General features: G+C 39.4%; 1 protein-coding gene across 3 annotated transcripts in view; it reads left to right on the top strand.

Annotated features, from left to right (window-relative positions):
• Positions 1 to 440: 440 nt before the first annotated feature.
• CLNS1A (chloride nucleotide-sensitive channel 1A) overlaps positions 441 to 25,568 on the top strand; it is a 38,124-nt gene continuing 12,996 nt past the window's right edge. For 2 of the 3 annotated variants that reach the window (XM_047071392.1, XM_047071393.1), the window contains exons 1-6: positions 441 to 657; positions 6,237 to 6,373; positions 9,680 to 9,784; positions 10,432 to 10,539; positions 11,898 to 12,071; positions 16,735 to 16,824. In XM_047071392.1, coding sequence (XP_046927348.1) covers positions 533 to 657; positions 6,237 to 6,373; positions 9,680 to 9,784; positions 10,432 to 10,539; positions 11,898 to 12,071; positions 16,735 to 16,802 — 717 coding nt within the window. In that variant the 5' untranslated portion in view covers positions 441 to 532 and the 3' untranslated portion in view covers positions 16,803 to 16,824. Of the gene's footprint in view, positions 658 to 6,236; positions 6,374 to 9,679; positions 9,785 to 10,431; positions 10,540 to 11,897; positions 12,072 to 16,734; positions 16,825 to 19,337; positions 20,080 to 25,568 lie in introns of those variants that run through there. The other variant, XM_047071391.1, reaches the window with a different exon arrangement.

A 25,568-nucleotide genomic window follows, 5' to 3' on the forward strand; every position in this document is an offset into this window, starting at 1 on the left:
TGACGTCGGGGGCGCGGCTGTTTTGTTGAGATGTGGACAGGTTGGGATGAGGCCCGCGCAAGCTAGAAGAGCCGTGAACCCAGTTACGAGCTCTCTAACCTCTAGAAGAGTGTGGTCTTTGATTCCCATCCAAGGCTCAGGCCTCGGTTTCCTCTTCTGTAGAAAAAGGAGTTTATTATTCATCGTGCTTCCACTCTCAAAGGGTTGCTGAGACAACGCAGCACTAGCACTTCAGAGAGAGAGCTCAGTTATTTCCAGCCTGGAGCCTTAGGAAGGGCGAGAGGGAGGGGCTTGGGGTCACGTGACCAACGCCGCCCAGTCCCCTCAGGCCTCCGAGAGCTTGCCCCAGAACGTCTCTCTCTCGGGTGGACGGGGCTCAAATTCGGGTGCGGACTAAGTTGCTCTTCCGGGGTGATCGCCACCGCTTCCGGGGCGGGGCGAGGCGAGGCGAGGCGAGGCGAGGTGAGGTGAGCTGCTGGAGTGGTGGTGCTTCAGCTTGCTCCCGGCCTGTGTCTCCGCGCTCCCTGGTGCAATGAGCTTCCTCAAAAGTTTCCCGCCGCCCGGCTCGGCTGAGGGGCTCCGGCAGCAGCAGCCAGAGACCGAGGCTGTGCTGAACGGCAAGGGCCTCGGCACCGGCACCCTTTACATCGCTGAGAGGTAGGCAGGGTCCCTGTTCCCCAATGCCGGCTTTCTGTGCGCCGCCTTGTTCCTGCTGGCGCGGGCTGAGTGGCGGGGCGGGGGCGAGACCGCGACCTCGGGGACTGCTGCGAGGCGGAGCGCGTGCCCCGGGTCGCCTCGGAGAGGCCTCTGACGGGGCGAAGACTCGATTGTTCGGGCGTCCTCTCCTCCCGAGCCTTCCTCTCTTCTTCACCCGGAGTTCTCTCATCATTAGGCTTCTTGACGGCCTGTCTTCCCGAGGTCTGGTGCGTGCGTTGTTCTTGACTCAAGGTCTCCTTTTAAGGTGTTTGAGTTTCCAGCCCCTAAGTGAGGATCATCGATGTGCATGGTCTTTTCTGTGAAAAGGTGCGGGAGGTGTTGCTCTGGGCAAGTTATGTAGGTTTGGAGCGGATTGTGGAGGATTTTGAAAGTCTGGTTAAGGAGTATAGCTTTTTTTCTGTAGGTGTGGGTGGGGAGAGGAACATCCTCATTCCCATTCAAGTTGGGGGTCATATCTAGAGGGACCAGACTCCCATCTCTCGTTTTTTCTCATTTCTGACTCCCATTTCCATTCCTAGAAGGAATTACCCGTTTATTCAGCCATTTGGAGCACTGGACTTTTACAGACATGTCTAAAATACCAGTTGTAGGACTGAGGACCCCTTTCCTTGATGCATGGTTCCATTCATCATCAAGCCAACAATGATACATTAAATGTTTTCTGTCCTTCAAATTTGTCTGACTTCTGCTACTGTATCACTTTTGTCTACAGCCAGGGAAAATTCTCTCCTTTTAAGAGCTCGTGTGATTACCTTGTATCACACAGAATATCCAGTTCTGTTGTCAACTGACTAGTAACCTTAATTGCATACACAGGGTTTCTTTCGCTGGGTAACAAATGTATTCATAGGCTTGCCACCAGGGGATGAAGGTCATGAGGGAGGCATATTTCTGCCTACCACAGAGGGAACAAAAAATATGTAAAGAACCCTTGGTTTGAGGGAAATGTAAGCCCTGAGCAAAGCTTAGGCTTTTGACCAATTACTGAGATAGGAAATACAGATGGGAGGAAAAGTAAGTTTGGGGTGAGGTGCAGATTAGAGTTTGGTCTTGGCATGTGTGCTTAGTTGGGTATAATAAGAGTGTGTTTCTGGAGAGAGTGGGTTTTTTTTTTTTTTTTTAATGTTTTTATTTTTGAGAGAGAGAGACAGACCATGAGCAGGGGAGGGGCAGAGAGAGGGAGACACAGAATCTGAAGCAGGCTCCAGGCTCTGAGCTTTCAGCACAGAGCCCGACGCGGGGCTCAAACTCATGGAGTGTTCTTGAGATCATGACCTGAGCTGAAGTCAGGCGCTCAACCGACTGAGCCACCCAGACACCCCGAGAGAGTGGTATTAGAGATAGAGATTTGAGGGGCGCCTGGGTGGCGCAGTCGGTTAAGCGTCCGACTTCAGCCAGGTCACGATCTTGCGGTGCGTGAGTTCGAGCCCCGCGTCGGGCTCTGGGCTGATGGCTCAGAGCCTGGAGCCTGTTTCCGATTCTGTGTCTCCCTCTCTCTCTGCCCCTCCCCCGTTCATGCTCTGTCTCTCTCTGTCCCAAAAATAAATAAACGTTGAAAAAAAAAAAAAAAAGAGATAGAGATTTGGAAATCATTAATATAAAGGTTAGTATATACTCATGGGGGATAGGTTAGATACCCCAGAAGAGAAGAGGGCCAAGTATAGAACCTTGGGGACACATTTGCATTAAGAGGTAGGTTATGGAAGGAGAGACTTGAGAATAGACAAGAGGGAGGAGCAGTCAAATAAAACCTGAAAAGTGTCTCTTGGGTAGTGGCAAGGAGATCTTTAACGATGTTGGGAGAGCAGTTTCTTTTAAGTGGTGGGGAGTGCAGCACAGGTAGATTGCTATCCCCTACACCATCCCTTTTTCTCCATGGCTTCTCTGTGTATTGACGCTTCCTGTAATATAACTACTGTTTAGGGAAGGAAGACAAGGTCCTGTGCTTGTCTTTTCATTTTGAAAAACTTCAAACCTAAAGAAAAATTGCAAGTGTTGTTAATTAACACAAAGATTCATAAATTGTTAACATTTTACCACATTTATCTTTTTTCTGAGCTATTTGAGAGTTGCAGACATGTTGTCACATCAACTGTAATTACTTTAGCAAAAATCTCCTAAGAACAAGGACATTCTATATAACCACAATACAGTTATCGCACCGAAGAAGTACAAACTCCTTTTAAGCTCTTCTATGTTTAAAAAACTTTGATTTCAGCTTTTCACTAATAAATCTCTGCTTTAAGAAAGTATTTTTGTAAAATATACATACAGCAAAGAATATACATTGTATATGGATGGTTTAAAGAATTATAATTAAACCAACCTGTGTATGTCCACCAGCTAGGTTAAGAATAGAGTATTATGAGTACCATGAACACCTACGTTCATCCCTTTTTACTCATGGTTGGCATTACCTCCTTGGTCTCTTTCCACTTTTTTGTTCTTTCCTACCTAGCATTTCCAAGTTTTGATAGAAGAATCAAGGCCTCAACAAACTGGGAAGGTTCACTAGAAGATTTGACAAATGAGGGTTAACAGTTAGCCGAGTGAATGAGGTGGACTAAGGGGAAAAGTAAATAAGAAACAGGATGCTCAGAGGCAAGAGTGAGAAACCATATTGTGTGTGCCAGGATATGAAACACACACACACACCCATACCATCTAGCAGTTCTTCATCTGAATGAATAAGTGGAAAAGAGTGGAAAAATAATCAGGATGGAGAAGAAGAGAGCCATGTTCCATGAGCTTGGCTTTATAGCCCAGGGGCTTTGGGAAAATTATTTTAGGATTTTAGGCAAAGAGGCGTAGGGTCTTATTTGGTTTTAGGTAGTTTCTCAGATGTGTACTGAGAGATATGGAACTCTCAAGCTTATTTTCAAAGTTTAGTTTTCATAGGAAGTTGACTTTTTTACCTAAGTAAGGAAGAGATCAGAGGCATGAATCATTCAAAATGGATCATTTTAAACAGGTAAAATAAAGTATGTAATTAAATTATATTTTATATTTTATGCCAAAGTTAATTTAAAAAAAAATTTTTTTTTAGGTGTTTATTTATTTTTGAGACAGAGAGAGACAGAGCATGAGCAGGGAAGGGGCAGAGAGAGAGGGAGACACAGAATGGAAGCAGGCTCCAGGCTCTGAGCTGTCAGCACAGAGCCTGACGCAGGGCTTGAACTCACGAACCGTGAAATCATGACCTGAGCTGAAGTTGGACGCTTAACCGACTGAGCCACCCAGGCGCCCTGCCAAAGTTAATTTTAAATCAGATAAATAAGTCATCCCAAATTCAAGACTTTGCTCTTTTATGTTTGTATCCTGTTTTTCACCTCATGCCAGGAATAAAGGCATACTTTATGATCATACTTCCAAAAGCATTGGAAATTAGCAAAACATTCCTTTGCATTTACTATCTTTTTTTATTAAAAAAATTTTTTTAATGTTTTTTTAATTTATTTTTGAGAAACCAAGAGAGACAGAGCAGGAGAGGGGCAGAGAGAGAGGGAGACACAGAATCCGAAGCAGGCTCCAGGCTCTGAGCTGTCAGCACAGAGCCCGACGTGGGGCTCGAATCTTTGAACCGTGAGATCATGACCTTTTCTTCTAGAATATGTGAAAAGTGAGTAAGAACATAGTGATCAGAGTAAATGTTTCTTTTAAGTGGAACTTGGCTTCTCTTCTGTAGAGTGCATATCCATGTCCAAGTATAAGGAACTACAGAGCAATTATTATGTGCTTTTTAAAATAAAGACCATAATTTGATAGGCACTGAGTCTGTTTTACATTTCAGTTTTTCCATCTGCTAATTGAGTCATTAAAATTTTGTGGCTCTAAATATTTGAAATCATTTTGGACACCCAAATTTGGAGCACTACTTTCCTTATTGTGATAATTTCTGGGGGATTGTTGAGGTGAGGAAAGGGAGTTTATTTGCTTAAAATAATAGAGTTTTAGTAAGGGACTGGTAATACTTCTTTGATAGGAGCACTATTTCATCTGCATCTTCCTTAAAGAGAAAAGCAGTGGACAGGAAAGGCACATACAGCACCACAATCTAATTACAAAAACAAAATCTATTTCTTTGGAACTAATGGGATGAATCATTCTAGAAAATCATTTCTAGAGCTTTTACCTTTTTAAGCTTCTTAAGATTTATGATTTTAAGACTCCCAGGTTTCCTTTTTCCTTTCCTTTCCTTTTTGCTAAGCATGTTGGATGGAAATGTGCATGATCTCAGACTGCTGCACTGTCATTGTTCTTGCCCAAGGGAGTCCTAGGTTCATTTATTGTATTTGTTTTTGCTTGGTTAGAAGTTTAACAACCAGGCTTGTAAAAATTGTATAGGAAATAGAAGATGTGGGGGCATTATTGTCATTTATTATTATTATTTTTTTTTAATAAAAGCTTTATTGAGATAATCTACATACTATACAGTTCAGGGGTTGTTAGTCTCTTTGCAGAGCTGTGCAACCATCACCACAATCGATTTTAGAGTATTTTCATCACCCCTTAAGAAACTGGCACTTGTTAGCAGTTAATCTGTATTTCCCTCCAGCCCTGGGCAACCAGTATATTGCATTAACTTTTATCGCATTAACATTTTTCTGTGTGGTTTCTTAAGGATCTTTTGCTCCTTTTTTTTTTTTTTTTTTTTTTCCCTGCTAAGTGGTGCAGCTCCAGATGGGTGAAGTATTGCCAAAAAATTATCCTGCCTTTACTCAAAATTCAATATACTGATTTTGGTGATATGTTTCCTTTATTATACCAATAAAATATTTCCTTTTGGCCATTTTTGAGGGAAAACTAGACCTTGCTTATTTGTAGCTTTCTTTTAAAGCTACAGAATAAATGAAAGCCTTCATACAGTCTTTCCGTGGGATAAGTATTTTCTAACTAGTGGTAAGTTTGATTACAGCCATTTTATGTATTCACCATTTAATGTAGGGTTAGTGGAGAAATTAGTGATTCCCAAGTGTTTATTGCATACTTACATGCTGAACACTATGCTAGTGGTTTTGAAGAATGTGACATAAAGAAATATGACACATTCTGTCATAGCTCACATTCTGTCAGGGTACATATGAGATTCATTGCCACGGAGTTAAGTGCTCAGTGGCGTATTATTGGACATAAGTGCAGTTCAGAAAAAGATCATTATGGACAGGAGTAACTGGAGGAGGGCTCAAGGAGGAGCTGGGACTTAACCAATTGAAGAGGATTTGCAAAAGGAAGGCACCAGAAGACATTCCAGATACAACCAGAAGGAACACATAGAAACACATGTGACTTAAGAAATTACATTTCAACTCTTTGAATTCTTACCTAGAGGAGAGAACTTAACAGTTCTCATTTTAAAGAAATTCAGTTCCTGCTGCTGAATTTTATTTTAGGAATATTTCTAAACACCAAGCTTGAATTTATTTCACATGCATAAAGTGTCCAAGATGAATTTTTATAAACTTTAGGCTTAAATTAAGATTTGATTTCTTAAAATCATCTTCCTTATACGTGTTTTTCAGCCGCCTGTCTTGGTTAGATGGCTCTGGATTAGGATTCTCACTGGAATACCCCACTATTAGCTTGCATGCGGTGTCCAGGGACCTAAATGCCTATCCACGAGAGCATTTGTATGTTATGGTGAATGCCAAATTTGGAGGTATGTATGGTGTAATTTAATCTTGAGCTTCCTTTGGGAGAACATTACATATATTTAAAAAGCAGTCTTTGATCATAAGATAATATTCAAACGATTGACCTATTTTGGATAATAGTTTATTAAGCAAAATTTCAGCTCAGTAAAATAATTTGGGCACTGGTTTTTTACCTTCTGTATGTTTGCATTTAGAATTATTCAGTTATTGTGGATTTATATTTCTAATTTTTCCTCTTGCGTTTAACTGTTTATTCTTTGTTTTTGTAAAGGCATTTATATTTGGCATCCTTAGAGGCTTGGATCATATACTTTGTGCTTCCATGAGTTTAGTGTAGAAGCTGGGTTTTTTTTTGTTTCATTTTATTACAGAAGTGGTTCTAAGTGGCAGACAGAGTTGTGTCCCCCTGGCCCCATTACGCAATGACATTTTGATTTTCATGACTGGCAAAGGGGAGGAGTGCTACTGGCATCTAGTAGTTTAGAGGCCAGAGATCCCACATGGCACAGGACAGCCTCCCACAACCAGAAATTACCCAGTCCAAGTGTTTGTAGTGCCAAGGTTGAAAAGTCCTGTGGTACAAGATTCCCAAGTTTTTTGCTGTTGGAGATCCTTACAAAGGTTCATAAAAATCTAGTGAAGGTGATGAAAGAAGGTGTAAGAAAGAGAAGAAAATCCATTTGGGGGGTTGTGGACAATGGATTGTAAGAATTCCAAACAAGAAACAAATTAGGGACGAAATTAAAACTTGTTAATTTTTGTAAGTGTAAATGAGAAGTTTTATACTATATTGTGTTAGTTTGACTTTATTATTATTATTTTTTTTTTGTTTATTTATTTTTGAGAGAGAGAGACAGTGGAGCAGGGGAGGGGCAGAGAGAGAGACATACAGAATCTGAAGCAGGCTCCACGCTCTGAGCTGTCAGCACAGAGCCTGATGCAGGGCTCAAACTCACGAACTGTAAGATCATGACCTGAGCTGAAGTGGGACACTCAACCGACTGAGGCACCCCAAGATTTTATTAAGTAATCTTTACACCCGATGTGGGGCTTGAACTTAAAGCCCCAAGACCAAGAGTTGCATGCTCCACACACTGAACCAACCAGGCACTCCTGACATGATTTTTTTTTTTTAATTTTTTTTATGTTTATTTATTTTTGAGAGAGACAGAGGCAGAATACGAGTAGGTTGGGGCAGAGAGAGAGGGAGGCACAGAATTTGAAGCAGGCTGCAGGCTCCTACCTGTCAGCACAGAGCCTGACGCGGGGCTCGAACTCAACGAGCTGTGAGATCATGACCTGAGCTGAAGTCAGACGCCCAACTGGCTGAGCCACCCAGGCGCCCCATGATTTTTTAAATTACAAAATAATTTAAACATTGAAATGTGCAGAGAGTAATGAAATTTTTCAATATTTATTATTTAGCATAAATTCTAACATTTTTTTCATAACTTTTAAAGAAATAAGACAGTATTAGTACTGTTGGAATCCTTTTCGTACCTTCCCCATTTTGTTTCCTACTCTGTCTCCCGAGTTAAACATTATCCTAAAGGTGGTATGTGTCCTTCCCTTCTAAGTTTTTAGATTTTTACTGAATATGTACAAATCCATAGGCAATGTAATGATTTTATTTTGTGTTTAAAATTTTAATTTGTAAGTGGTATTATTTATATATATTCTGGAACTAGTTTTTTCACCCAGTTACATTATTTAATCTGTGCATTTTTTTTAATGTTATTATATTTAGTTTTGAGAGAGAGAGAGGGAGAAAGAGAATCTCAAGGTGTTAGTGCAGAGCCCGATGCAGGGCTCAATCTCACAACTGTGAGATCATGACTTGAGCCGAAAATGAGAGTTGGTCGCTTAACTGAGTCAGACACCCCTCTGTGCATTTTGATACATATAAATATTTGTTCTTTTAAATTGCAGTCCATGTATAAAATATGACCAGATAACAATACATCTGTTTTCTTTTTATTATCAACATTTATTTTTTAAATTTTCACTAGTACATATAGTACTTCAATAAACATTTATGTACAAACTCCTTGTGTACATAATATATACTTAGATGAGGAATTGTTGGGTAGTAGGATATACATACCTCCAGCATAGTTGTAGCAATTTCTGCTTCTACCAGCATCATGTTCTAGTTCTCTTTATTGAACATTTGTATTTTTTTTCCTATAGACTTTGGTAATTTATCTGTTGGATTAGTTAACTTGTATGGGCCTTAGTTTTCTCACCTGTAAATTATTAGTGATAAATCACATCAGTGGATTACAAACTGCTACTGAACCCTTTGGTTCATGGCGAAAGGTAAAAGAAACCGCTAACAATAGAACTATACTAGTTAGAGGCCTGACTGTTTGGGTCTCCTCACCCCCACCATGACCTCGAAGGAAGCTTAGAGTCCCTAGGGCTCAGTGAAGTACAGTGTGACTAGATCAGAAAGGCAGTCCACAGTCTTTTAGTTCTAAAATAACCATGTTCTTATCATTTGATGTAAAAACAATTGCACTATTTGATACATCAGTAAACATCCTTTAAGAAATTATTTTAGGGGGCGCCTGGGTGGCGCAGTCGGTTAAGCGTCCGACTTCAGCCAGGTCACGATCTCGCGGTGCGTGAGTTCGAGCCCCGCGTCAGGCTCTGGGCTGATGGCTCAGAGCCTGGAGCCTGTTTCCCATTCTGTGTCTCCCTCTCTCTCTGCCCCTCCCCCGTTCATGCTCTGTCTCTCTCTGTCCCAAAAATAAATAAACGTTGAAAAAAAAAAAAATTAAAAAAAAAAAAAAGAAATTATTTTAGGCTTCTTTTTTTTCCAAAACAAGTGAACAAATTTAAATATTTTATTTATGGGGGTTCCTGGATAGTTCACTTGGTTGAGCATCCAACTTCGGCTCAGGTCATGATCTCAAGGTTTGTGAGTTCAAGACCTGCATTGGACTCTCTGCTGTCAGCACGGAGCCCATTTCAGATCCTCTTTCCCCCTCTCTCTCTGCCCCTCCCCTGCTGGTGTTTTCTCAAAAATAAACAAACATTAAAAAAAATAAAAATATAAATAAGTGTTTATATATTTTGACAGAGAGAGAAAGTGCTTGTGCATGAGTGGGGGGAGGGGTCAGAGATAGAGGGAGAGAAAGGATCCCAAGCAGGCTTCACGCCGACAGCACAGAGCCCTACATGGGGCTCGATCTCAGGAACAGTGAGATCATGACCTTAGCCAAAATCAAGAGTCAGACACTTAACCGACTGAGCCACCCAGGCACCCCTAAACATGATTTAAAAAGTTATTTTTATTCCCTTTCTAGAGGAATCAAAAGAATCTGTTGCTGAGGAAGAAGAAGAAGACGACAGTGATGATGATGTTGAACCTATTGCTGAATTTAGATTTGTGCCTAATGATAAGTCAGCATGTGAGTATTCTATAGAATTGATTCTTTTCCCTTTATGTATCAAATACTCCCCACACCCCATTTACCTTTACCCTCATTACCTCTGTTCTATTGCCTTTTCTTCATTTTAACATCTATCATATCACTGAGGACCCGATACCTATTAATATTGAAGACTGTAAATGTAGTGAGAGCATAGGAGACACCATATTATTTGGTGTGTTTTGTGAATGGAGAAATCTGGTTATTTTTATTGACATGATGCTGTTGACTTTGAATCTTACCAGATAGAGGGCAAGGAGTCCTGGCGATTCCAAAGTGAATGATGCAAGGATAGCTGGAAAGAGCCCTATTAACTGAAAGGGGCTTCACCCTGATTTAGCAGCAGTCTGACCAGGACTTTGACTCTTTTTCTCAGAAAATCCAGCCAGGCATGAAGAGATCTCAACATTATCTTGAAATGAACTCTTATTTTGTAACTTGTCCATTGCCATCAAGCACTTTTCAAGATTGATCTCCTTGGAATTTGGCAGGTTTTGTAAATAGTGTGATTCTGGTATATTTCTTGTCTACTCATTGAATTTATTTGGACTGTGGTTATATTACTAAAATTTTACTGTACACAGGCCAGAAAAGAATGTTTATTACAATTTAATTTCCTTGTTCAGTGGAGGCAATGTTCACTGCAATGTGTGAATGCCAGGCTTTGCATCCAGATCCTGAGGATGAAGATTCAGATGATTACGATGGAGAAGAATATGATGTGGAAGCACATGGTTAGTGAAATGGATTTTTTTTAATGTGGTGTTTCATTTTAAGCATTCGTTTGTACTACAGGTATGAGATTATAGTTCTTTAGATCTCTATTAAATACCCAGATAGTGTGGTTATTAATAAAAGTGAATGGCATAATTCATGTCAAAGTCAACTTGGAAAAACTGTGGAATTTCCAAGCTTAAGGGTAGAAAGCAGATATTATTGGGGTCAGAAAATGGATAGAGATAAATGGAAGGAAAGGAAATGGTAGATAGGAAAGTTGGGGTTGGGAGAGTCTTTTAAGTTGATGCGGATGCTCCCAAAGAATAAGCTTTCTCCCTCCACCACTTGAAGCCTGTATTACTTACATCTTCCCTTAATATACTCCTTCAAACAGCTCATTTCCCAAGTCATTTTTCCCCCCAGAACCATATTTCACTTATCTAAGAGCATTTTTCTTTGCCTCCCCAGACCAGAATGCAATCGCTAGCCTGGTAGATTCATGTAACTTGAGGTGCTTGCTGTTCTGTTTTCTTTTTCCCCACTGCTCTCATCTCCACCGATCTGGCTGTCCAAGGCCCTTTCCTCCATGTGTAGCCACTTCCTGGCCTGAGACAAACTTGGTTCTGGAATTCTCCTTCATATATCTGAATACATTCCCATCTTCACTGAGATTTTTTAGTGATTTTATTTTTTTATCCTTTTTATATTTGCCAGAATTTCTGAGTTTTTAAAAGGAGCATATATTTTAATCCCGAAAGAACCATCAGTACAAATTAATACCAAATTAATTTGCACTCATCTATAAGATTCCTACCTCAGGATAACATAAGACTCTTTGCCTTAGGAACATCCTCTTTGCCTTCTAGTGCCTGGACATTTGATTTTTTATTTATTTATTTTTTTTAAATTTTTTTTTTCAACGTTTATTTATTTTTGGGACAGAGAGAGACAGAGCATGAACGGGAGAGGGGCAGAGAGAGAGGGAGACACAGAATCGGAAACAGGCTCCAGGCTCTGAGCCATCAGCCCAGAGCCCGACGCGGGGCTCGAACTCCCGGACCGCGAGATCGTGACCTGGCTGGAGTCGGACGCTTAACCGACTGCGCCACCCAGGCGCCCCGACATTTGATTTTTTAAAGAATTGCTGTTTACTGACCCATTATCTTTTGGAATCCCTTCTCATCCTAGAGGGTAGATACATTTTCTTTTATTTCTGTTTTCAACAGATGACCTACATATGTGTATTAAACGAATATTGAAAAATATTTTCCTGGAAGCCTTTTTAATCTGTACCTATCTTCAATAAATGCATTATTGATTATCCATTTTTTTCTAATTGTTCTTTAATAGTTTAAAAGCATTTTATTTTTTTTAGAACAAGGGCAGGGAGACATCCCTACATTTTACACCTATGAAGAAGGATTGTCCCATTTAACAGCAGAAGGCCAAGCCACATTGGAGAGATTAGAAGGAATGCTTTCTCAGTCTGTGAGCAGCCAATACAACATGGCTGGAGTTCGGACAGAAGATTCAATAAGAGATTATGAAGGTGAGTATCCTTCTTTCTTTCAGTGTGAATAGTCAGATGGTCATTTGGGCAATGAGGGAAGCTATGGAGAGATATACAGGTTCTTTTGGAAACTGTTAAGACAGAAAAATCTCAGACTTGTGCAACTTTTTTAGTTTTTTCCCCCAACTACAAAAATAGTCTGTTCACAGTCAAAACATTTTTAAATGTTTTTCACAGGCAAAGAAGAAATGAAAAATCAAGTGTAATTATAATTGAAGACATTAATTTTCCTGTTGCATATCATTCCAGTCTTTTTTTGTTTGCTTGTGTGTATATATGTGTGTGTGTACATATCAGTGCTGCTATTTTTATTTTTAAAATGAATTCCTATGTGATTATATGCAAAACTAGGATATTCACTTGATTTAAAGGGCTAGGCAGCATTCAGTACACTTGGGTTCTTGTTTTGTGACAAATTTCTGGACCTTAATCAAGAGGCTTTCAAATTTGTTTCAGTTGTCTCTACTTTGTAAGCTTCTTTGTAAATATTTCCCCTGTTAGACTGGTTTGCTTTTCTGAGTGCCTATTTCAGTCAGAATATTGAAGTATTCTTTTGGTGCAGCCTTTACTTCTTATTCCTTGCTCTAGTGCAATACTGAGATCCATGGATTTTTCATTTAAATGACTTTCAATAAATAAACATTAAAAAACAAAAAAAACAAAAATGGGGCGCCCGGTAGCTCAGTCGGTTAAGCGTCTGACTTCAGCTCAGTCATGATCTCACGGTTTGTGAGTTCGAGCCCCACGTGGGGCTCTGTGCTGACAGCTCAGAGCCGGGAGCCCACTTCGGATTTCCCTCTCTCTGCCCTTCCTCCACGCTCGCTCTCTCGCTCTCTCTCTCTCTCTCACAAATAAATAAACATTAATAAAATAAATGACTTTCATAGTTCCTTGCTATTACTGTTACCCTTCAATCCTAGGCCCTTGTCTTCTCACGCTGGATTTATAGTAGTAGATCTTTTGCCTCGATCATCCTTGCCTCCAGCTCACTGTGCCATGTTAATCTTGAGAACACTCTGTGGCCACCTCAACTTTGCCTTTGCCCCAAATACCTCCAGTGTTGTTCCTACTACTCTCAATAGAACATTCAGGTACTGCTCGTATGTACCAGACCCTGATTTGAGCACATTACACATATGTACTCATTTAATCCTTCCAAGAATGCCATTGTGATCCCTATTTTACAGGTGAAGAAACTGAAGCGCAAAAAGATCATATAACTTGCCTGAGGTCAAATAGCTAATAGGTGGTAAGAGGATTAAATGAGCTAATATGGAAAAAGAATATACCAGGCCCTGTTATAAGCATTTCTTGCATCTTACTTGTATTTAATATATACTGGTATTTTGTGTTGCTATAGAGTCTTACCACTTCTAATTTTTAGTGATGCAGAACATTCTTAAAGAGAGCATAATTTTTCTTTCAGTGGTACATGTAAGTTTCTGTCATAATGTTGTGATCAATATCCTCATGCACATAGCATGTTGACCTGGGGGTCCTGAAGTCTGGGATATTTTAATTTGGAAAAGTTTAGGCTTTGGGTCACACTGTTACTCCTTGTGTATTCTCTCCATTTTAAATCCTAGTTGGTGAGCCTCTAACATAGGCTGTAGGATGAGATGGTTCAGATGATTTCTAGTGCTCTACCAAACTCTTAGCTGAAAGAATTCAAGATCTTACCTTTTTTTCTCTTAAAGTAGGCTTCATGCCCAGCATGGAGCCCACTGTGGGGCTTTAACTCACAACCCTGAGATCAAGACCTGAGCTGAGATTAAGAGTTGGACACTTAACCAACTAAGCCACCCAGGCACCCCAAGATGTTACTTTTTTTTTTATTACAGTGATTGATGGGAGGGTGTCCTTAGACATTGAAAAGGCTTTCGTCACTGAAGGGGTTTTTTTAATTGTAAAATTCCTTATTTAATGCTTTATAGCAAATGATTTTAAGATCACAAACACTTTTTGCTAAAATGAGATTTTGGCCTTTGTTCCTAAGCCTTATTATCATATTGAGAGTTGCCTATATATAAAACTTCTTCAGCCTATACAATTCCCCATCTTTTAAAGTCCTAAGTAGCCATGTCACTCTTTTTGCCATTTATTTATTTATTTAGTTTGACCTATGCACTTCTTTTTTTAAATTTGATTTGTTTTAAAAAAATTTTAAATAATAACTGTATATATTTCAGATATGCCACAGGATGTTTTTATTTTATTTTTATTTAAAAAATTTTTTTAAGTTTATTTATTTTTGAGAGAGAGTGTGTAGGGAAATGGCAGAAAGAGAGAATCCCAAGCAGCCTCCATGCTGCGAGTGCGGAGGCCAGTGCAGGGCTTGAACCCATGAACCATGAGGTCATGACCCGAGCTGAAGTTGAACACATAACTGACTGAACCATCTAACCGCCCCATAGATGTTTTGATATATATAGTGAAATAATTCCTACAGTTAAGCTGATTAACGTATGTATCTCCTCATGTAGTTACCCTTTTTTTGTGGTGAGAACACCTGAAATTTGCTGTCTTAGTAAATTTCAATCCTTGCCATTTAAATATACCCTATCTACTTGTGGCATTTCAGTGCTTCATGTACTCATTTATGTAAGAAGTGTTTATTGAACTGCTATGCCGGGTACAGAGAATACAACGGTGCTCAAAAGAGATGAGATTACTGGCTTCCTATCAGTGGCATTCTTCTGTAGAGAAAAATAAATGAACTAATTAGGCAGTTATAGTACGTTGTGATATAGCATTGAGTTATAGGGGAAGCTTGAGAAGCTGTGGAATCAGAGTTTGAACTCTTCACCCAGCCTGGATAGAGAGAGATTCTGGATTCAAGCTTCATGGAGTAAGTGACATCCAAGCCAAGATCTGAAAGAGGAATAAAAGTGACTTGAGTGAAGGGGAATTGCATACAGGTAGAGGGGAGAGGTGGGTAACAGGATCAGCCATGTGCAAAAGTTCAAGAGATTATTCATCTCTGGGGGACTGAAAGTGGTTCATTTATGTCTGGAACTCTGAGTGTGAAGGGGAGTTGTTACAGGAACAGGTAAAGGTAGATTAGTGAACTGGGCTATATCTTAAAGGAACTTGAAAGCTGTGTTAAAGAATTTCAGTGTTATGCTTAGATCAGTGAGAATGTGAAGAATTTTATTTTGATTGTTTCAGAAGGTGATCCTGGCTCTGATAGGGAAAATTAATTGCAGAGGGAAATACTGGAAGATAGAAGAGAAACTCTGTTAAGTAGCTTATGATTTAAATTAGATGAGAGATTGTGGCCTGCATTTGGTAGTAGCAGTGAATGTCACAAGACTTTACAGGTTTGAGAGATGTTTAAGAGAGAGAAACAACAGAAGTTAGAGATGTGGTAGGAGTTTCTGGATTACACAGGTGAGAGGTATCCTTTAGTAAGACTATTCGGAAAGAAAAACATTTCTTCTTTTTTTTTTTTTTTTTTTTAATTATTTTATTTTAAGTAGACTCCACACCCAGTGTGGGGCTTGAACTCACGACCCCAAGACCCTGAGATTAAGAGTCACATGCTCTACCAGCTGAGCCAGCCAGGCGCCCCAACAGAAATGTTTTAATTTTAAGTTTGTTTCTTTATTTTGAGAGAGACAGAGACAGCGTGAACAGGAGGGGCAGAGAGAGGGGTAGAGAGAGAGACAATCCCAGAGCCCAACACAGGGCTATGAACCATAAGAACATGACCTGAGCCGAAACCAAGTCATTCGCTTAACCGACTGAGCCACCCAGGTGCTCCGAGAAACTTTCTATGTGGAAAGATGATGAGTTAATTTAATTTAATTTTAAAAAATTGTTTTTCAATGTTTATTTATTATTGAGACACACACACACACACACACACACACACACAGCGTGACAGGGGAGGGGCAGAGAGAGCGGGAGACACAGAATTCAAAGCAGGCTCCAGGCTCCCAGCTCTCAGCACAGAGCCTGACGCAGGGCTTGAACTCACAAACTATGAGATCATGACCTCGGTGGAAGTCCGTCGCTCAACCAACTGAGCCACCCAGGCGCCCCAATGATGAGTTAATTTTAGATACATATTGCATTTGTATGCCTAGCTTCATGTCCAGATGCCAGGGGACTCAGGCAGAAGCCAGTTTGTTGTGGGCTAAAGACTTAAGGGTGAATGGGAGGTGAGGAAGTAGAGAAAGCAGCTATAAACAACTGTTTCCAGAGGGACTTTTTCCCGGTTTTCCCCTCTCCCCGACACTCTTTTTTCCCTGTGAAATGAGAATCTCACTCTACTTATGTTGTCTTTTCTCAAAATTATGTCATAAGCTTTGTAAGGATAGGACTTTTATACCTTTAATAGTAATAAGTTACACAGTAAATAGCACAGTTCTGTGAAGAGTGAACAGTTGGTGCTTACCATATTCAAAAGTTCTTACCTAGTGTTCTTTTAGTGTTGATGTTGAAAATTTACAAAGTAAATGTTAAATGTACAGGTGGCATTTTTCTTTCTTGGTTTGTTCCTGGTTGCTTTTTCAGAAGAGAAAGAAATAGTTGTTACCAACAGAGGGCACTAACTTCCTTCCGGTGATGTGTAGGTTGAACCTTTACCTGTCTGAAGAGCTCAGTGGACTGTTGCTCAGCAGTTGATTTTTTCCTTCAGATGGGATGGAGGTAGATACTACGCCAACCGTTGCTGGACAGTTTGAGGATGCAGATGTTGATCACTGAAAATGATTTATGCTGCTGTGGGGTAAGTAGTTTATTTTTTCCCTTGTCACTGAATCTTGTGAAATAATTAGTTTTTATTTTCCTGATTCAGGAGAACTCTATAAAATTAGCAGTTTGGAAAAATGTTAGTTACCCATTTCTGAAATTATTGAGACTTAAGTGGTTTTTTCCCCTAAGAAATCAAGGTCTGCAAACAGCGATATTCAGGTTAACATTTACTGAGCACTTATCCCATATTAAGTATATGCATTGTGCTAGATATTGGGTAGTGCTAGGCATTGAGGCATGGAAGAATAATCACTCATCTTCAGTGAACTCAGGAGGAGGCCATTAGCCCGTTATTCAGAAATCAAGAGCTCCCTGGTTGGCTCAGGTGGGAGCAGCGGAGTAAGATCATGTCCCAGTGTGTCATCTTTTCCCACTTGTGTTTGAAACTGTAACACATTCATCAGAAAAAACAAAGCAGAGATTTGCTGCAACTCACTGCTATTCAGTTTAGGGCAGAAGTAGAAGTAATTCCAAACTGCATTTAAGCTTTTAATCATAATCTTCTATTGGCCACTGTCCTTCTGAAAATAATGGAGGACCAAGGTCCTGGGTACCTTAGTGTTCAGGACTGATTTGCCAAACTGTTAAGTCCATGTACAGTTGTCCAGAAGCAGTCATTTCCCAAGTTGCTACATACCTGCTTTTCTTTTCTTTTCTTTTTAAAAGTGTACGTGAGAGAGAGAGAGCACAAGGGAGAAGGGCAGAGGGAGAGAGAGAATCCTAAGCAGGCTCCACGCTCAATGCAGAGCCTGATGCAGGGCTCAGTCCCACGAGCCTGGGATCATGACCTGAGCTGAAATCAAGAGTCAAACGCTCAACTGACTGAGCCATCAGGTGCCCCCATACCTGCTTTTCCTGACTGACATAAGAGCTCACAGCCAATTTTCCCTGACATGTTCTCAAGAGCTTTGCATAAAGTTTGTCCATGACTTTGCTGCATGTTACTCTGAGAAATACATTGTTCTTTGCCAGCTTGAGTATCTCAACTGTGTATTAGATAGTAGCTGAAGGTCATATATAGTTAGTTCATACCATATAGAGCTCTAAGACTAGTAATCCTAGTAAGCCTTCCTTTAAGCTTTAAGATTTTCACGTTGTTAAAATTGTTGTCTCTTTTCTCCCTCTACAATGTCCTTCTAGTTCTGACCTGATGGCATTTTCTTGAATGCTGTCTGTCTTCCAGTCTTTGAGATGTTACTTTGCCCAGGTCCTTTATTTTCTTAAAGTATATAGTAATAATATGGCAAGATTTATATATTTTGGTTTGACTCTTATACTACTGTGAGTCATCCATGTGGGTTGTGAGAACCCTCCTTTTTCCCAGTTCCATTTACCTTCCAAATTATTGCCATTGTGGACATATCTTCTTATACTAACCATGAAAAATGGTAATGAATCTCTGCTTTCCTCTCAGATGCTGCCAGTGGAACTATCAGAAAATAATGTCTTAGGAGTTCTGTGATTTATACCTCTTCCTTTAAATACTTAACTTTTATTTCCACAGCATTTATTTCTGTCATTAGTAGCTATATAGTCTAAAACCAGCATTGTCTTCTTGGCAGTTAGCTAAAATTATGTGTTCATATTGCTGCAGCTCTGTTAACTTTAATTTTCAGATCTCACAATTCCAGATATCAGTACTTCACTGTTGTACTGTATGGGAAATCTTTTGGTGCCAACTTAAGTCTCCTTTCCTTCTCACTTTTCTACTTGTCATGTTCTTTATAGTATGTTGACTTTTTCAGTTCAGTAATGCTTACATAGTTACTTTTATTGAAACTGGAAAACAGTTTTTGATCTTCTGGCTTTCACATCTTTCTTCTTGAAAAATAGACTACTCAGAGAGTACCAACCACTCTATTAATAAGGATTATGAGAAACTCGTTTGTTATGTCACTCATGGTTACACAAATGAGATGTTACTGCAATTCACTGATGAGAATTCTTAGGATTCTTTGTAATGTAATTTTATGGTGAAATAACCATAAAATAGCCACAAGCTTTCTAATGAGCTGATGATTTGTTTTCTATTCATTTTATGCTACAGCTGGAGTGGAGAGATAGTTTATTCATAAAGTTTATACAAGTTCTTCATCTGGATAATTGACCTGAATTCCAAACAATGTCTGTAAATTTTTAATCATTTGAAATTAAGGAGTGGAGAAGGAATAATTAGAGTGTTTATGCAACCATTAAAATTTTCAAGATAATGGAACAAGGACCTCTCAATGCCTGAGATGGAATGAAGGGGACAGGGTAGAATCACAGCTCTACCACATGCAGGCCTCTGTGCCTTTGGGTAAAGGCATATAATTTCTCTAATCCTCAGTTTCCTCATCTGAAAATGGGGTTGATAAACTACCTGGCAGGATTGTTGCAAAGACTAAGATATAATATATCTAAGTTCTCTGGCACTCTTGACTAGTCAAGTCAATAAATTACAGCTACTATTACTATTATAAACACTATGAATCTTTTGTTTTTCAGATTCTGCTCATAACTGTAGGAAAGAACTTGGTGCCTCTTCTACTGTGGAGTGGGTGTTGATGAAAGTCTTTTTCTTCTCCAAAACTTACCTGAACCAGTTCTTTTTTGAGACAGACTATACTGAGACAAAAAGTTGTCACCAGCAGAAGAGACTATGACCTTTATTAACAAAGGTGAATTAACTTAACCAAGAGGGTATTTGTAGTTTATCATCTATGCTAAAACTTTCTTTGTGCAAGTACCCTCTGAATAGGCCTATAGTTCCTGCCTTCATTATATGCGTCTCTGTCACCTGGGAGGCCTACGAAGGTGGACTGGATGGGAAGGAGGGAGGCTGAGACTAAGATACATCCTTTTAGAGCCTAAGGATCCCCTTACCCTTTAAAAACAAAGACAAAGGGATCTCACATCCTGGCCTCTGCTTGTTCTCCCCCAGGGTAAGGGTCTTTTGACTAATTTGGGGCCTAGATCAGTTCATTCAGGCATCTTTAGGGAGCCTCTTGGGAAACATTCTAGCCACATCTACTGCCACTAACAAATGCTTCTGACTAGCTTTTACTCCTTTCACCATGTTTCACCAGTCTCTTTTGTTATAACCTCTTAGGTTATATCCTCTAATTTGTAACCTCTTAGGTCGGTTTCCCTAACCAAATGAAATTGGGATGAAGTCCTCAGAGTACTTCAGAGGATAATTGTTTTGTCTTTAACAAATAAACAAACAAATAAATCTAGGTTTTCTATATTATTGTGCTCTCATTCTTGACTAAAACCATTAGTGAGAAAAAAATTTTTTTAATTAAAACTGGTAGAAAACAAGTCTTAACAGTTCTTATTTTTGTTTGACTTTTGTTGAGAATATAAACATGAAATGAGTAAGAAAATGTACAGTTAGAGTTTCTGGCAAATATTTAATAGGGCAAAGATTGAATGCATTTCAAGGGATTTCTGCTTCTTGCACTTGGATCAGGTAATTTCTTACACTTACTGACTCTCAATTTTTAGTTTTCAGACACCAGGGTATTTATTTGTGAGGCTGATTTATAATTACAGATGTATACTTGGACTTTTTATACCATTATAGCACTTTTAAAATAGAAAAGGTATTCAGGATCACTTGGCTAATTAGGGACTAAACTTTAGTTTGTGACCACAAAGCCCAGTGTTCTTGTTAGCAGTTTCACTTGGTTTCTGTCATCCTGCATGGTAGATTGGAAAAAGCTGATTTTCTTTTTTCTCAGCAGACTCTCAGAAATACTGAATTTGCTACAGTAGGCAAGTAAAAGGCCATGTGGAAATGGAAACTGAACTTGACTAAGGCATTCTCTGTATCAGCCCTGTCTTTATATACGTTATACATATAATTATGCATATAATTTTCTTAACTACCTTATGAGGTACAGGTGCTTTTATTATCCCACTTAAAAAAATTTTTTTTTTACATTTATTTATTTTTGAGAGACAGAGACAGAGCACAAGTGGGGGAGGGACAGAGATAGAAGGAGACACAGAATCCGAAGCAGGTTCCAGGCTCTGAGCTGTCAGCACAGAGCCTGATGTGGGGCTCTAACTCATGAACCGTGAGATCATGACCTGAGCTGAAGTCGGATGCTTAACCGACTGAGCCACCCAGGCGCCCCTTATTATCCCACTTTAAAATTTTTTTTTTCAGCGTTTATTCATTTTTTGGTAGAAACAGAGCACGAGTGGGGGAGGGGCAGAGAGAGAGGGAGACACAGAATCCAAAGCAAGCTCCAGGCTCTGAACTGTCAGCACAGAGCCCAACACGCAGCTTGAACTCAGGGACCGTGAGATCATGACCTGAGCTGAAGTTGGATGCTCAACCGACTGAGCCACCCAGGTGCCCCTGTTATCCCACTTTAGAGATGAGGAAGCTACAGAGAGGTAAAATAGGTAAAGTCATAGATAGTGAGCTGTGATTTTTTTGTTTAATTTTAGAGCATGAGTGGAAGAGAGGGGCAGAGGGAGAGAGAGAGAGAGGGAAAATCTTAAGCAGGCTCCATGCGTAGTGTAGAGCCCAATGTGGGGCTTGATCCCATGACCATGAGATAATGACCTGATCCAAAATCAGGAGTTGGATGCTTAACTGACTGAGCCACCCAGGTGCCATGTGAACTGTGTTTTTGAAGCCTGTGCTCCATAACACTATAGAACCTTCCCATCTGCCAGCAGTTGAAAGGAAGTAAGTTCTCTCTTCACTGCAGGATTTTAAATGTTAAAATTTCAGTGGACAGCACAGGAAGTTCCCAGATTTCTCTGCTGGCAATCTCAGCAGCACTCATAATTCTATCCTAGACATTTATGTCTTCTTCAGTAAACGGGGTATTCTCATGGTCTAATCTTAGAAATTCTATTTGAGTCCTTTTTTGAAGTCATACTTACAAACTTATACTCGTGACTTTCAGTGAAGCAATAAAGTGCTCTGATAATAAATATATCAAAATGTCAAGGAGATTCTGTGCACTGTTTCCTATAGGCACTGCTGTGGTCAGCATAATGCAGTCATCTAAGATGTAGAAGACCAAGCATCTAGTCCTGGCTTGGCAGACAAGGTATTTAAACCTCTCTGGACCTATTTCCTCATCTGTAAAAAGAGGGGATTAGATTAAGTGACTTTCAAAGATTCAGCTGTAATAACATTCTGTAATATTATTCAGTTGCTCCCATAGCTTTGAGAAAATAGAAGGTGAAAAAAAAAAAAAAAAGACCAAGTCAGACTTCTTAAAAATGAAATTCATAATGATCAGTAAACCAACATTTCTTGATTCTGTTTGAACTTAATTTCAGTGTTACTGGGATTGTTTGCTTCCTATTTCTTGATGTAGAGGAAATTTAAAGAAAAGCCATGGACATTTTCCCCTGTAATGTGAATCATCCAAAATATCCATTAAAGCTAGTGTTTATAGTCATCTGTTCTAAATTCTGTCGTTTAAAAAATGTATTCATAGGGGTGCCTGGCTGACTTAGTTAGTAGTATGTAACTCTTGATCTTGGGGTTGTAAGTTTGAACCCGTGCTGAGTGTAGAGATTAATTTTAAAAAATCTTTAAAAAAAAAATTAAAAACGTATTCATTAAAATGATCCCAGTGGGTTTTCTCCTCCCACAGATCAGTTTGTCAGATATTGATACTTTTCATATAAGCTTATTTATTTATGTTTTTAAAGTTTATTTTTGAGAGTGAGCATGTGAGTGAGCAGGGGACGGGCAGAGAGAGAGGGGGAGAGAGGATCTGAAGCAGGCTCTGTGCTGACAGCAGACAGCCTGATGCAGGGCTTGAACTCATGAACCATGAGATCATGACCTGAGCCAAAGTCAGATTCTCAACTGACTAAACCACCCAGGCACCCCCAAATAAGCTTATTAATTTTTGTACATTATGTATTTTGAGGTCTTGTTAGGATCTCTGTCAGTATTGGTAAAGATGAGAGATTATGCACAGATGATCATGGTTATATAGCCCTTTACTTTTAGAAGAAGACAGGGTATACTTTAAGAAGAACAATTACTTCGGGCATCTGGGTGGCTCAGTCGGTTAAGTGTCCGATTTCGGCTCAGGTTGTGACCCTGCAGTTTGTGGATTCGAGCCTCAGGTCGGGCTCTGTATTGACAGCTCAAAGCCTGGAGCCTGCTTTGGATTCTGTCTCCTTCTCTCTCTGCCTCTCCCCCACTCACACTCTCTCTCATAAAAATATTAAAATAAAAAAAAAATTACTCATTGTTCAGAGAGATACTAGATTTTTTAGATAGAATTTTTATTTATCTGCATGGCTTTAGATAGTATCCTTATTACTATATATATAGCTAATTCTCATGCATCTGCTGTTTTAAAAGTGTTTCTAGAAAGGATGAATCTATATCTGGCACCCATCCTCTTTGGCTAATACATAGCAATTCTAAGCAGATCTCTTATGAGGATTCCAATAGAATTATTAACTATTCCTTGACAAAGGAGCTGAAACTGAAACTGAAACATTTTCACTAGATCTCACTCTGCTCATATATACATAAGTAAAACCAATATATAATGGTGAGGGGGAATGTCATAATTGCAGATGAGAAGTCAGTCCCAAAACTTTTGGGAGAACAGTGAACCTAGTCAGAATTTTTGTTAATAATATAATTCTAGAAGATAAAGAAAATAGGGGCACCTGCCTGGCTCAATAGGTAGAGCATGTGACTCTCGTCCTCAGGGTTGTGAGTTGGAGCTGCACGTTGGGTGTAGAGATTACTTGAAAATAAAATCTTAAAAAAAGAAGATAAAAATAGAGATATATAACCAGGGATAAGAAAGCTAAATGAAAGTGTATGGAGGCTAATTTTTAAGACTTTTTAAAATTATTATTTTGAAGATTATATGAATCACTAATATACTTAGAACAAAAGTACCTAGAAAATGGCTCAGAAAATGTTAAGTATTACACAATAGTAGTAATTCATTCTTTTCATAACAGAAAGAAGAAATAGATGCAGTGTTAACTCACCTCTTAGGATATATCTGAGAAGTCTGAAATTGAAACATCCTCTGAGCAATTAAAATAGATGTGATGAAATTTATTCATTTTTCTCGTAGGACCTCTTGGCCTTGAGTGCAAGTCTCTATCCCTGCTCTGCAAACAGTTCCAATGTACTTGAGCATCTAGTTTCTAGGCATGCAACAGGATAGAAAAGGAAAAAAGGCGTGGTTGCATCAGGCATATCAGTAGCAGCAGTAAATAGCTGACAGAATTATGAAGAAAAGCAAATACAGGTTTACCCCAAAATACAGCAGACCAAGCCTTCATGGTATATAGTGCAAGTAGGATAGTGTAGCAATTTATGTTCATAAAAGTGCGACTAAAAATTATTAGCATTAATTCTAGTTGTAAGTAGATCCAATTCTGGCTAATTTAAGCAGAAAAAAGTCTTTTGGAACACTATCTGGTAGCTCACAAGATGGACAGGAAAACGGAAATAAACCAGGCTCATAAAAAGATTAGCAACTAGGAGTGGCCTATGTAAGACGCTATGATTCTTCTGTTGCTTTTAGACTGATTTTTTAATTGATCCCGTGCCTTTCGAGTCACCACAGAGTCCTGATTGGCAGGGACTGTGTGTTGCCAGGGACAGAAAACAGGAGTATCTGGCCCCTTCAGCTTCTGCAGTGGGAGGGCACTTCCTTTATGCAGGTACTCACAGTGGTGGATTACCCCAAATAGAAAGGATACTCAGATGCTTGCTTGCAATCTCACGAATTTGAAAGTAAGGTTTCAAAACAAAAAACAAAAATAAATTGAGACTGTACATAATAAAATATTTTTTATAAAAACTGATGGTCACACTATTTGTCAAAATTAAAAATGGAAATATTGTTTGACCCAGAAACTCCATTTAAAGGAATTTATTCTATAAATTTGCACATTAGGAAAAGTCATATATGTAAAGATAATAATTGCAACTCTACTTATTTTTTTAATTTTTTAAAGTTTATTTTGAGAGAGAGATAGCAGGAGTGGGGAGGGGCAGGGAGAGAGAGAGAGAGAGAGAGAGAGAGAGAGTGAGAGTCCTAAGCAGGCTCCACCCTGTCAGCACAGAGCCCAATGTGGGACTTGAACTCATGAAACCGTAACATCATGACCTGAGCCAAAACCAACGGTCGGATGCTTAATCAACTGAGCCACCAGGCACCCCCATTGCAACTTTATTTGTGAAAGCAAAAGACCAAGGACAACCTCATTGTCCATAATTAGGCCTGGGTCAGTTACTTACAGTACATCTGTATAATGGAAAACTGTACTCCTCAAAAAGAATTAGGTAGATCTTTATATACCAATACTAAATAAACTCAAAGATACATTAAATGAAAAAAATGAAGATACTTCTATAAAAGAAAAAGGGCTGGAGGTTACAGTGGAGATATATCATCGTGTACTTAGGTATACACAAAATATCCCTGAAAGAAAAGTGGGGGGTCGGGATAGGAGGGGGACTCAGGTCTTTAACCATTTGTAGGTGGAATTGCGTCTCCCCAAAAACATGTTGGAGTCCTAACCCCCACCCAGTATGTTAGAATGTGACCTTATTTGGAGTTAAGTCTTTACACAGGTAAGTGGGGTTAAAGTGAAATCATCAGGATGGGCCCTAATCTTATATAGCTGGTGTCCTTATCAGAAGGGAGAATTTGGACACAGACAGACATGGGCAGGGGGAGGCCATGGGAAGATAGAGGATTAGAG

This window comes from Lynx rufus, unplaced genomic scaffold, assembly GCF_022079265.1.
Source record: "Lynx rufus isolate CCGP_SWC_20201006 ecotype Redwood Valley unplaced genomic scaffold, mLynRuf1.p SCAF_9, whole genome shotgun sequence".
NCBI classification, from domain to species: Eukaryota; Metazoa; Chordata; class Mammalia; order Carnivora; family Felidae; genus Lynx; species Lynx rufus.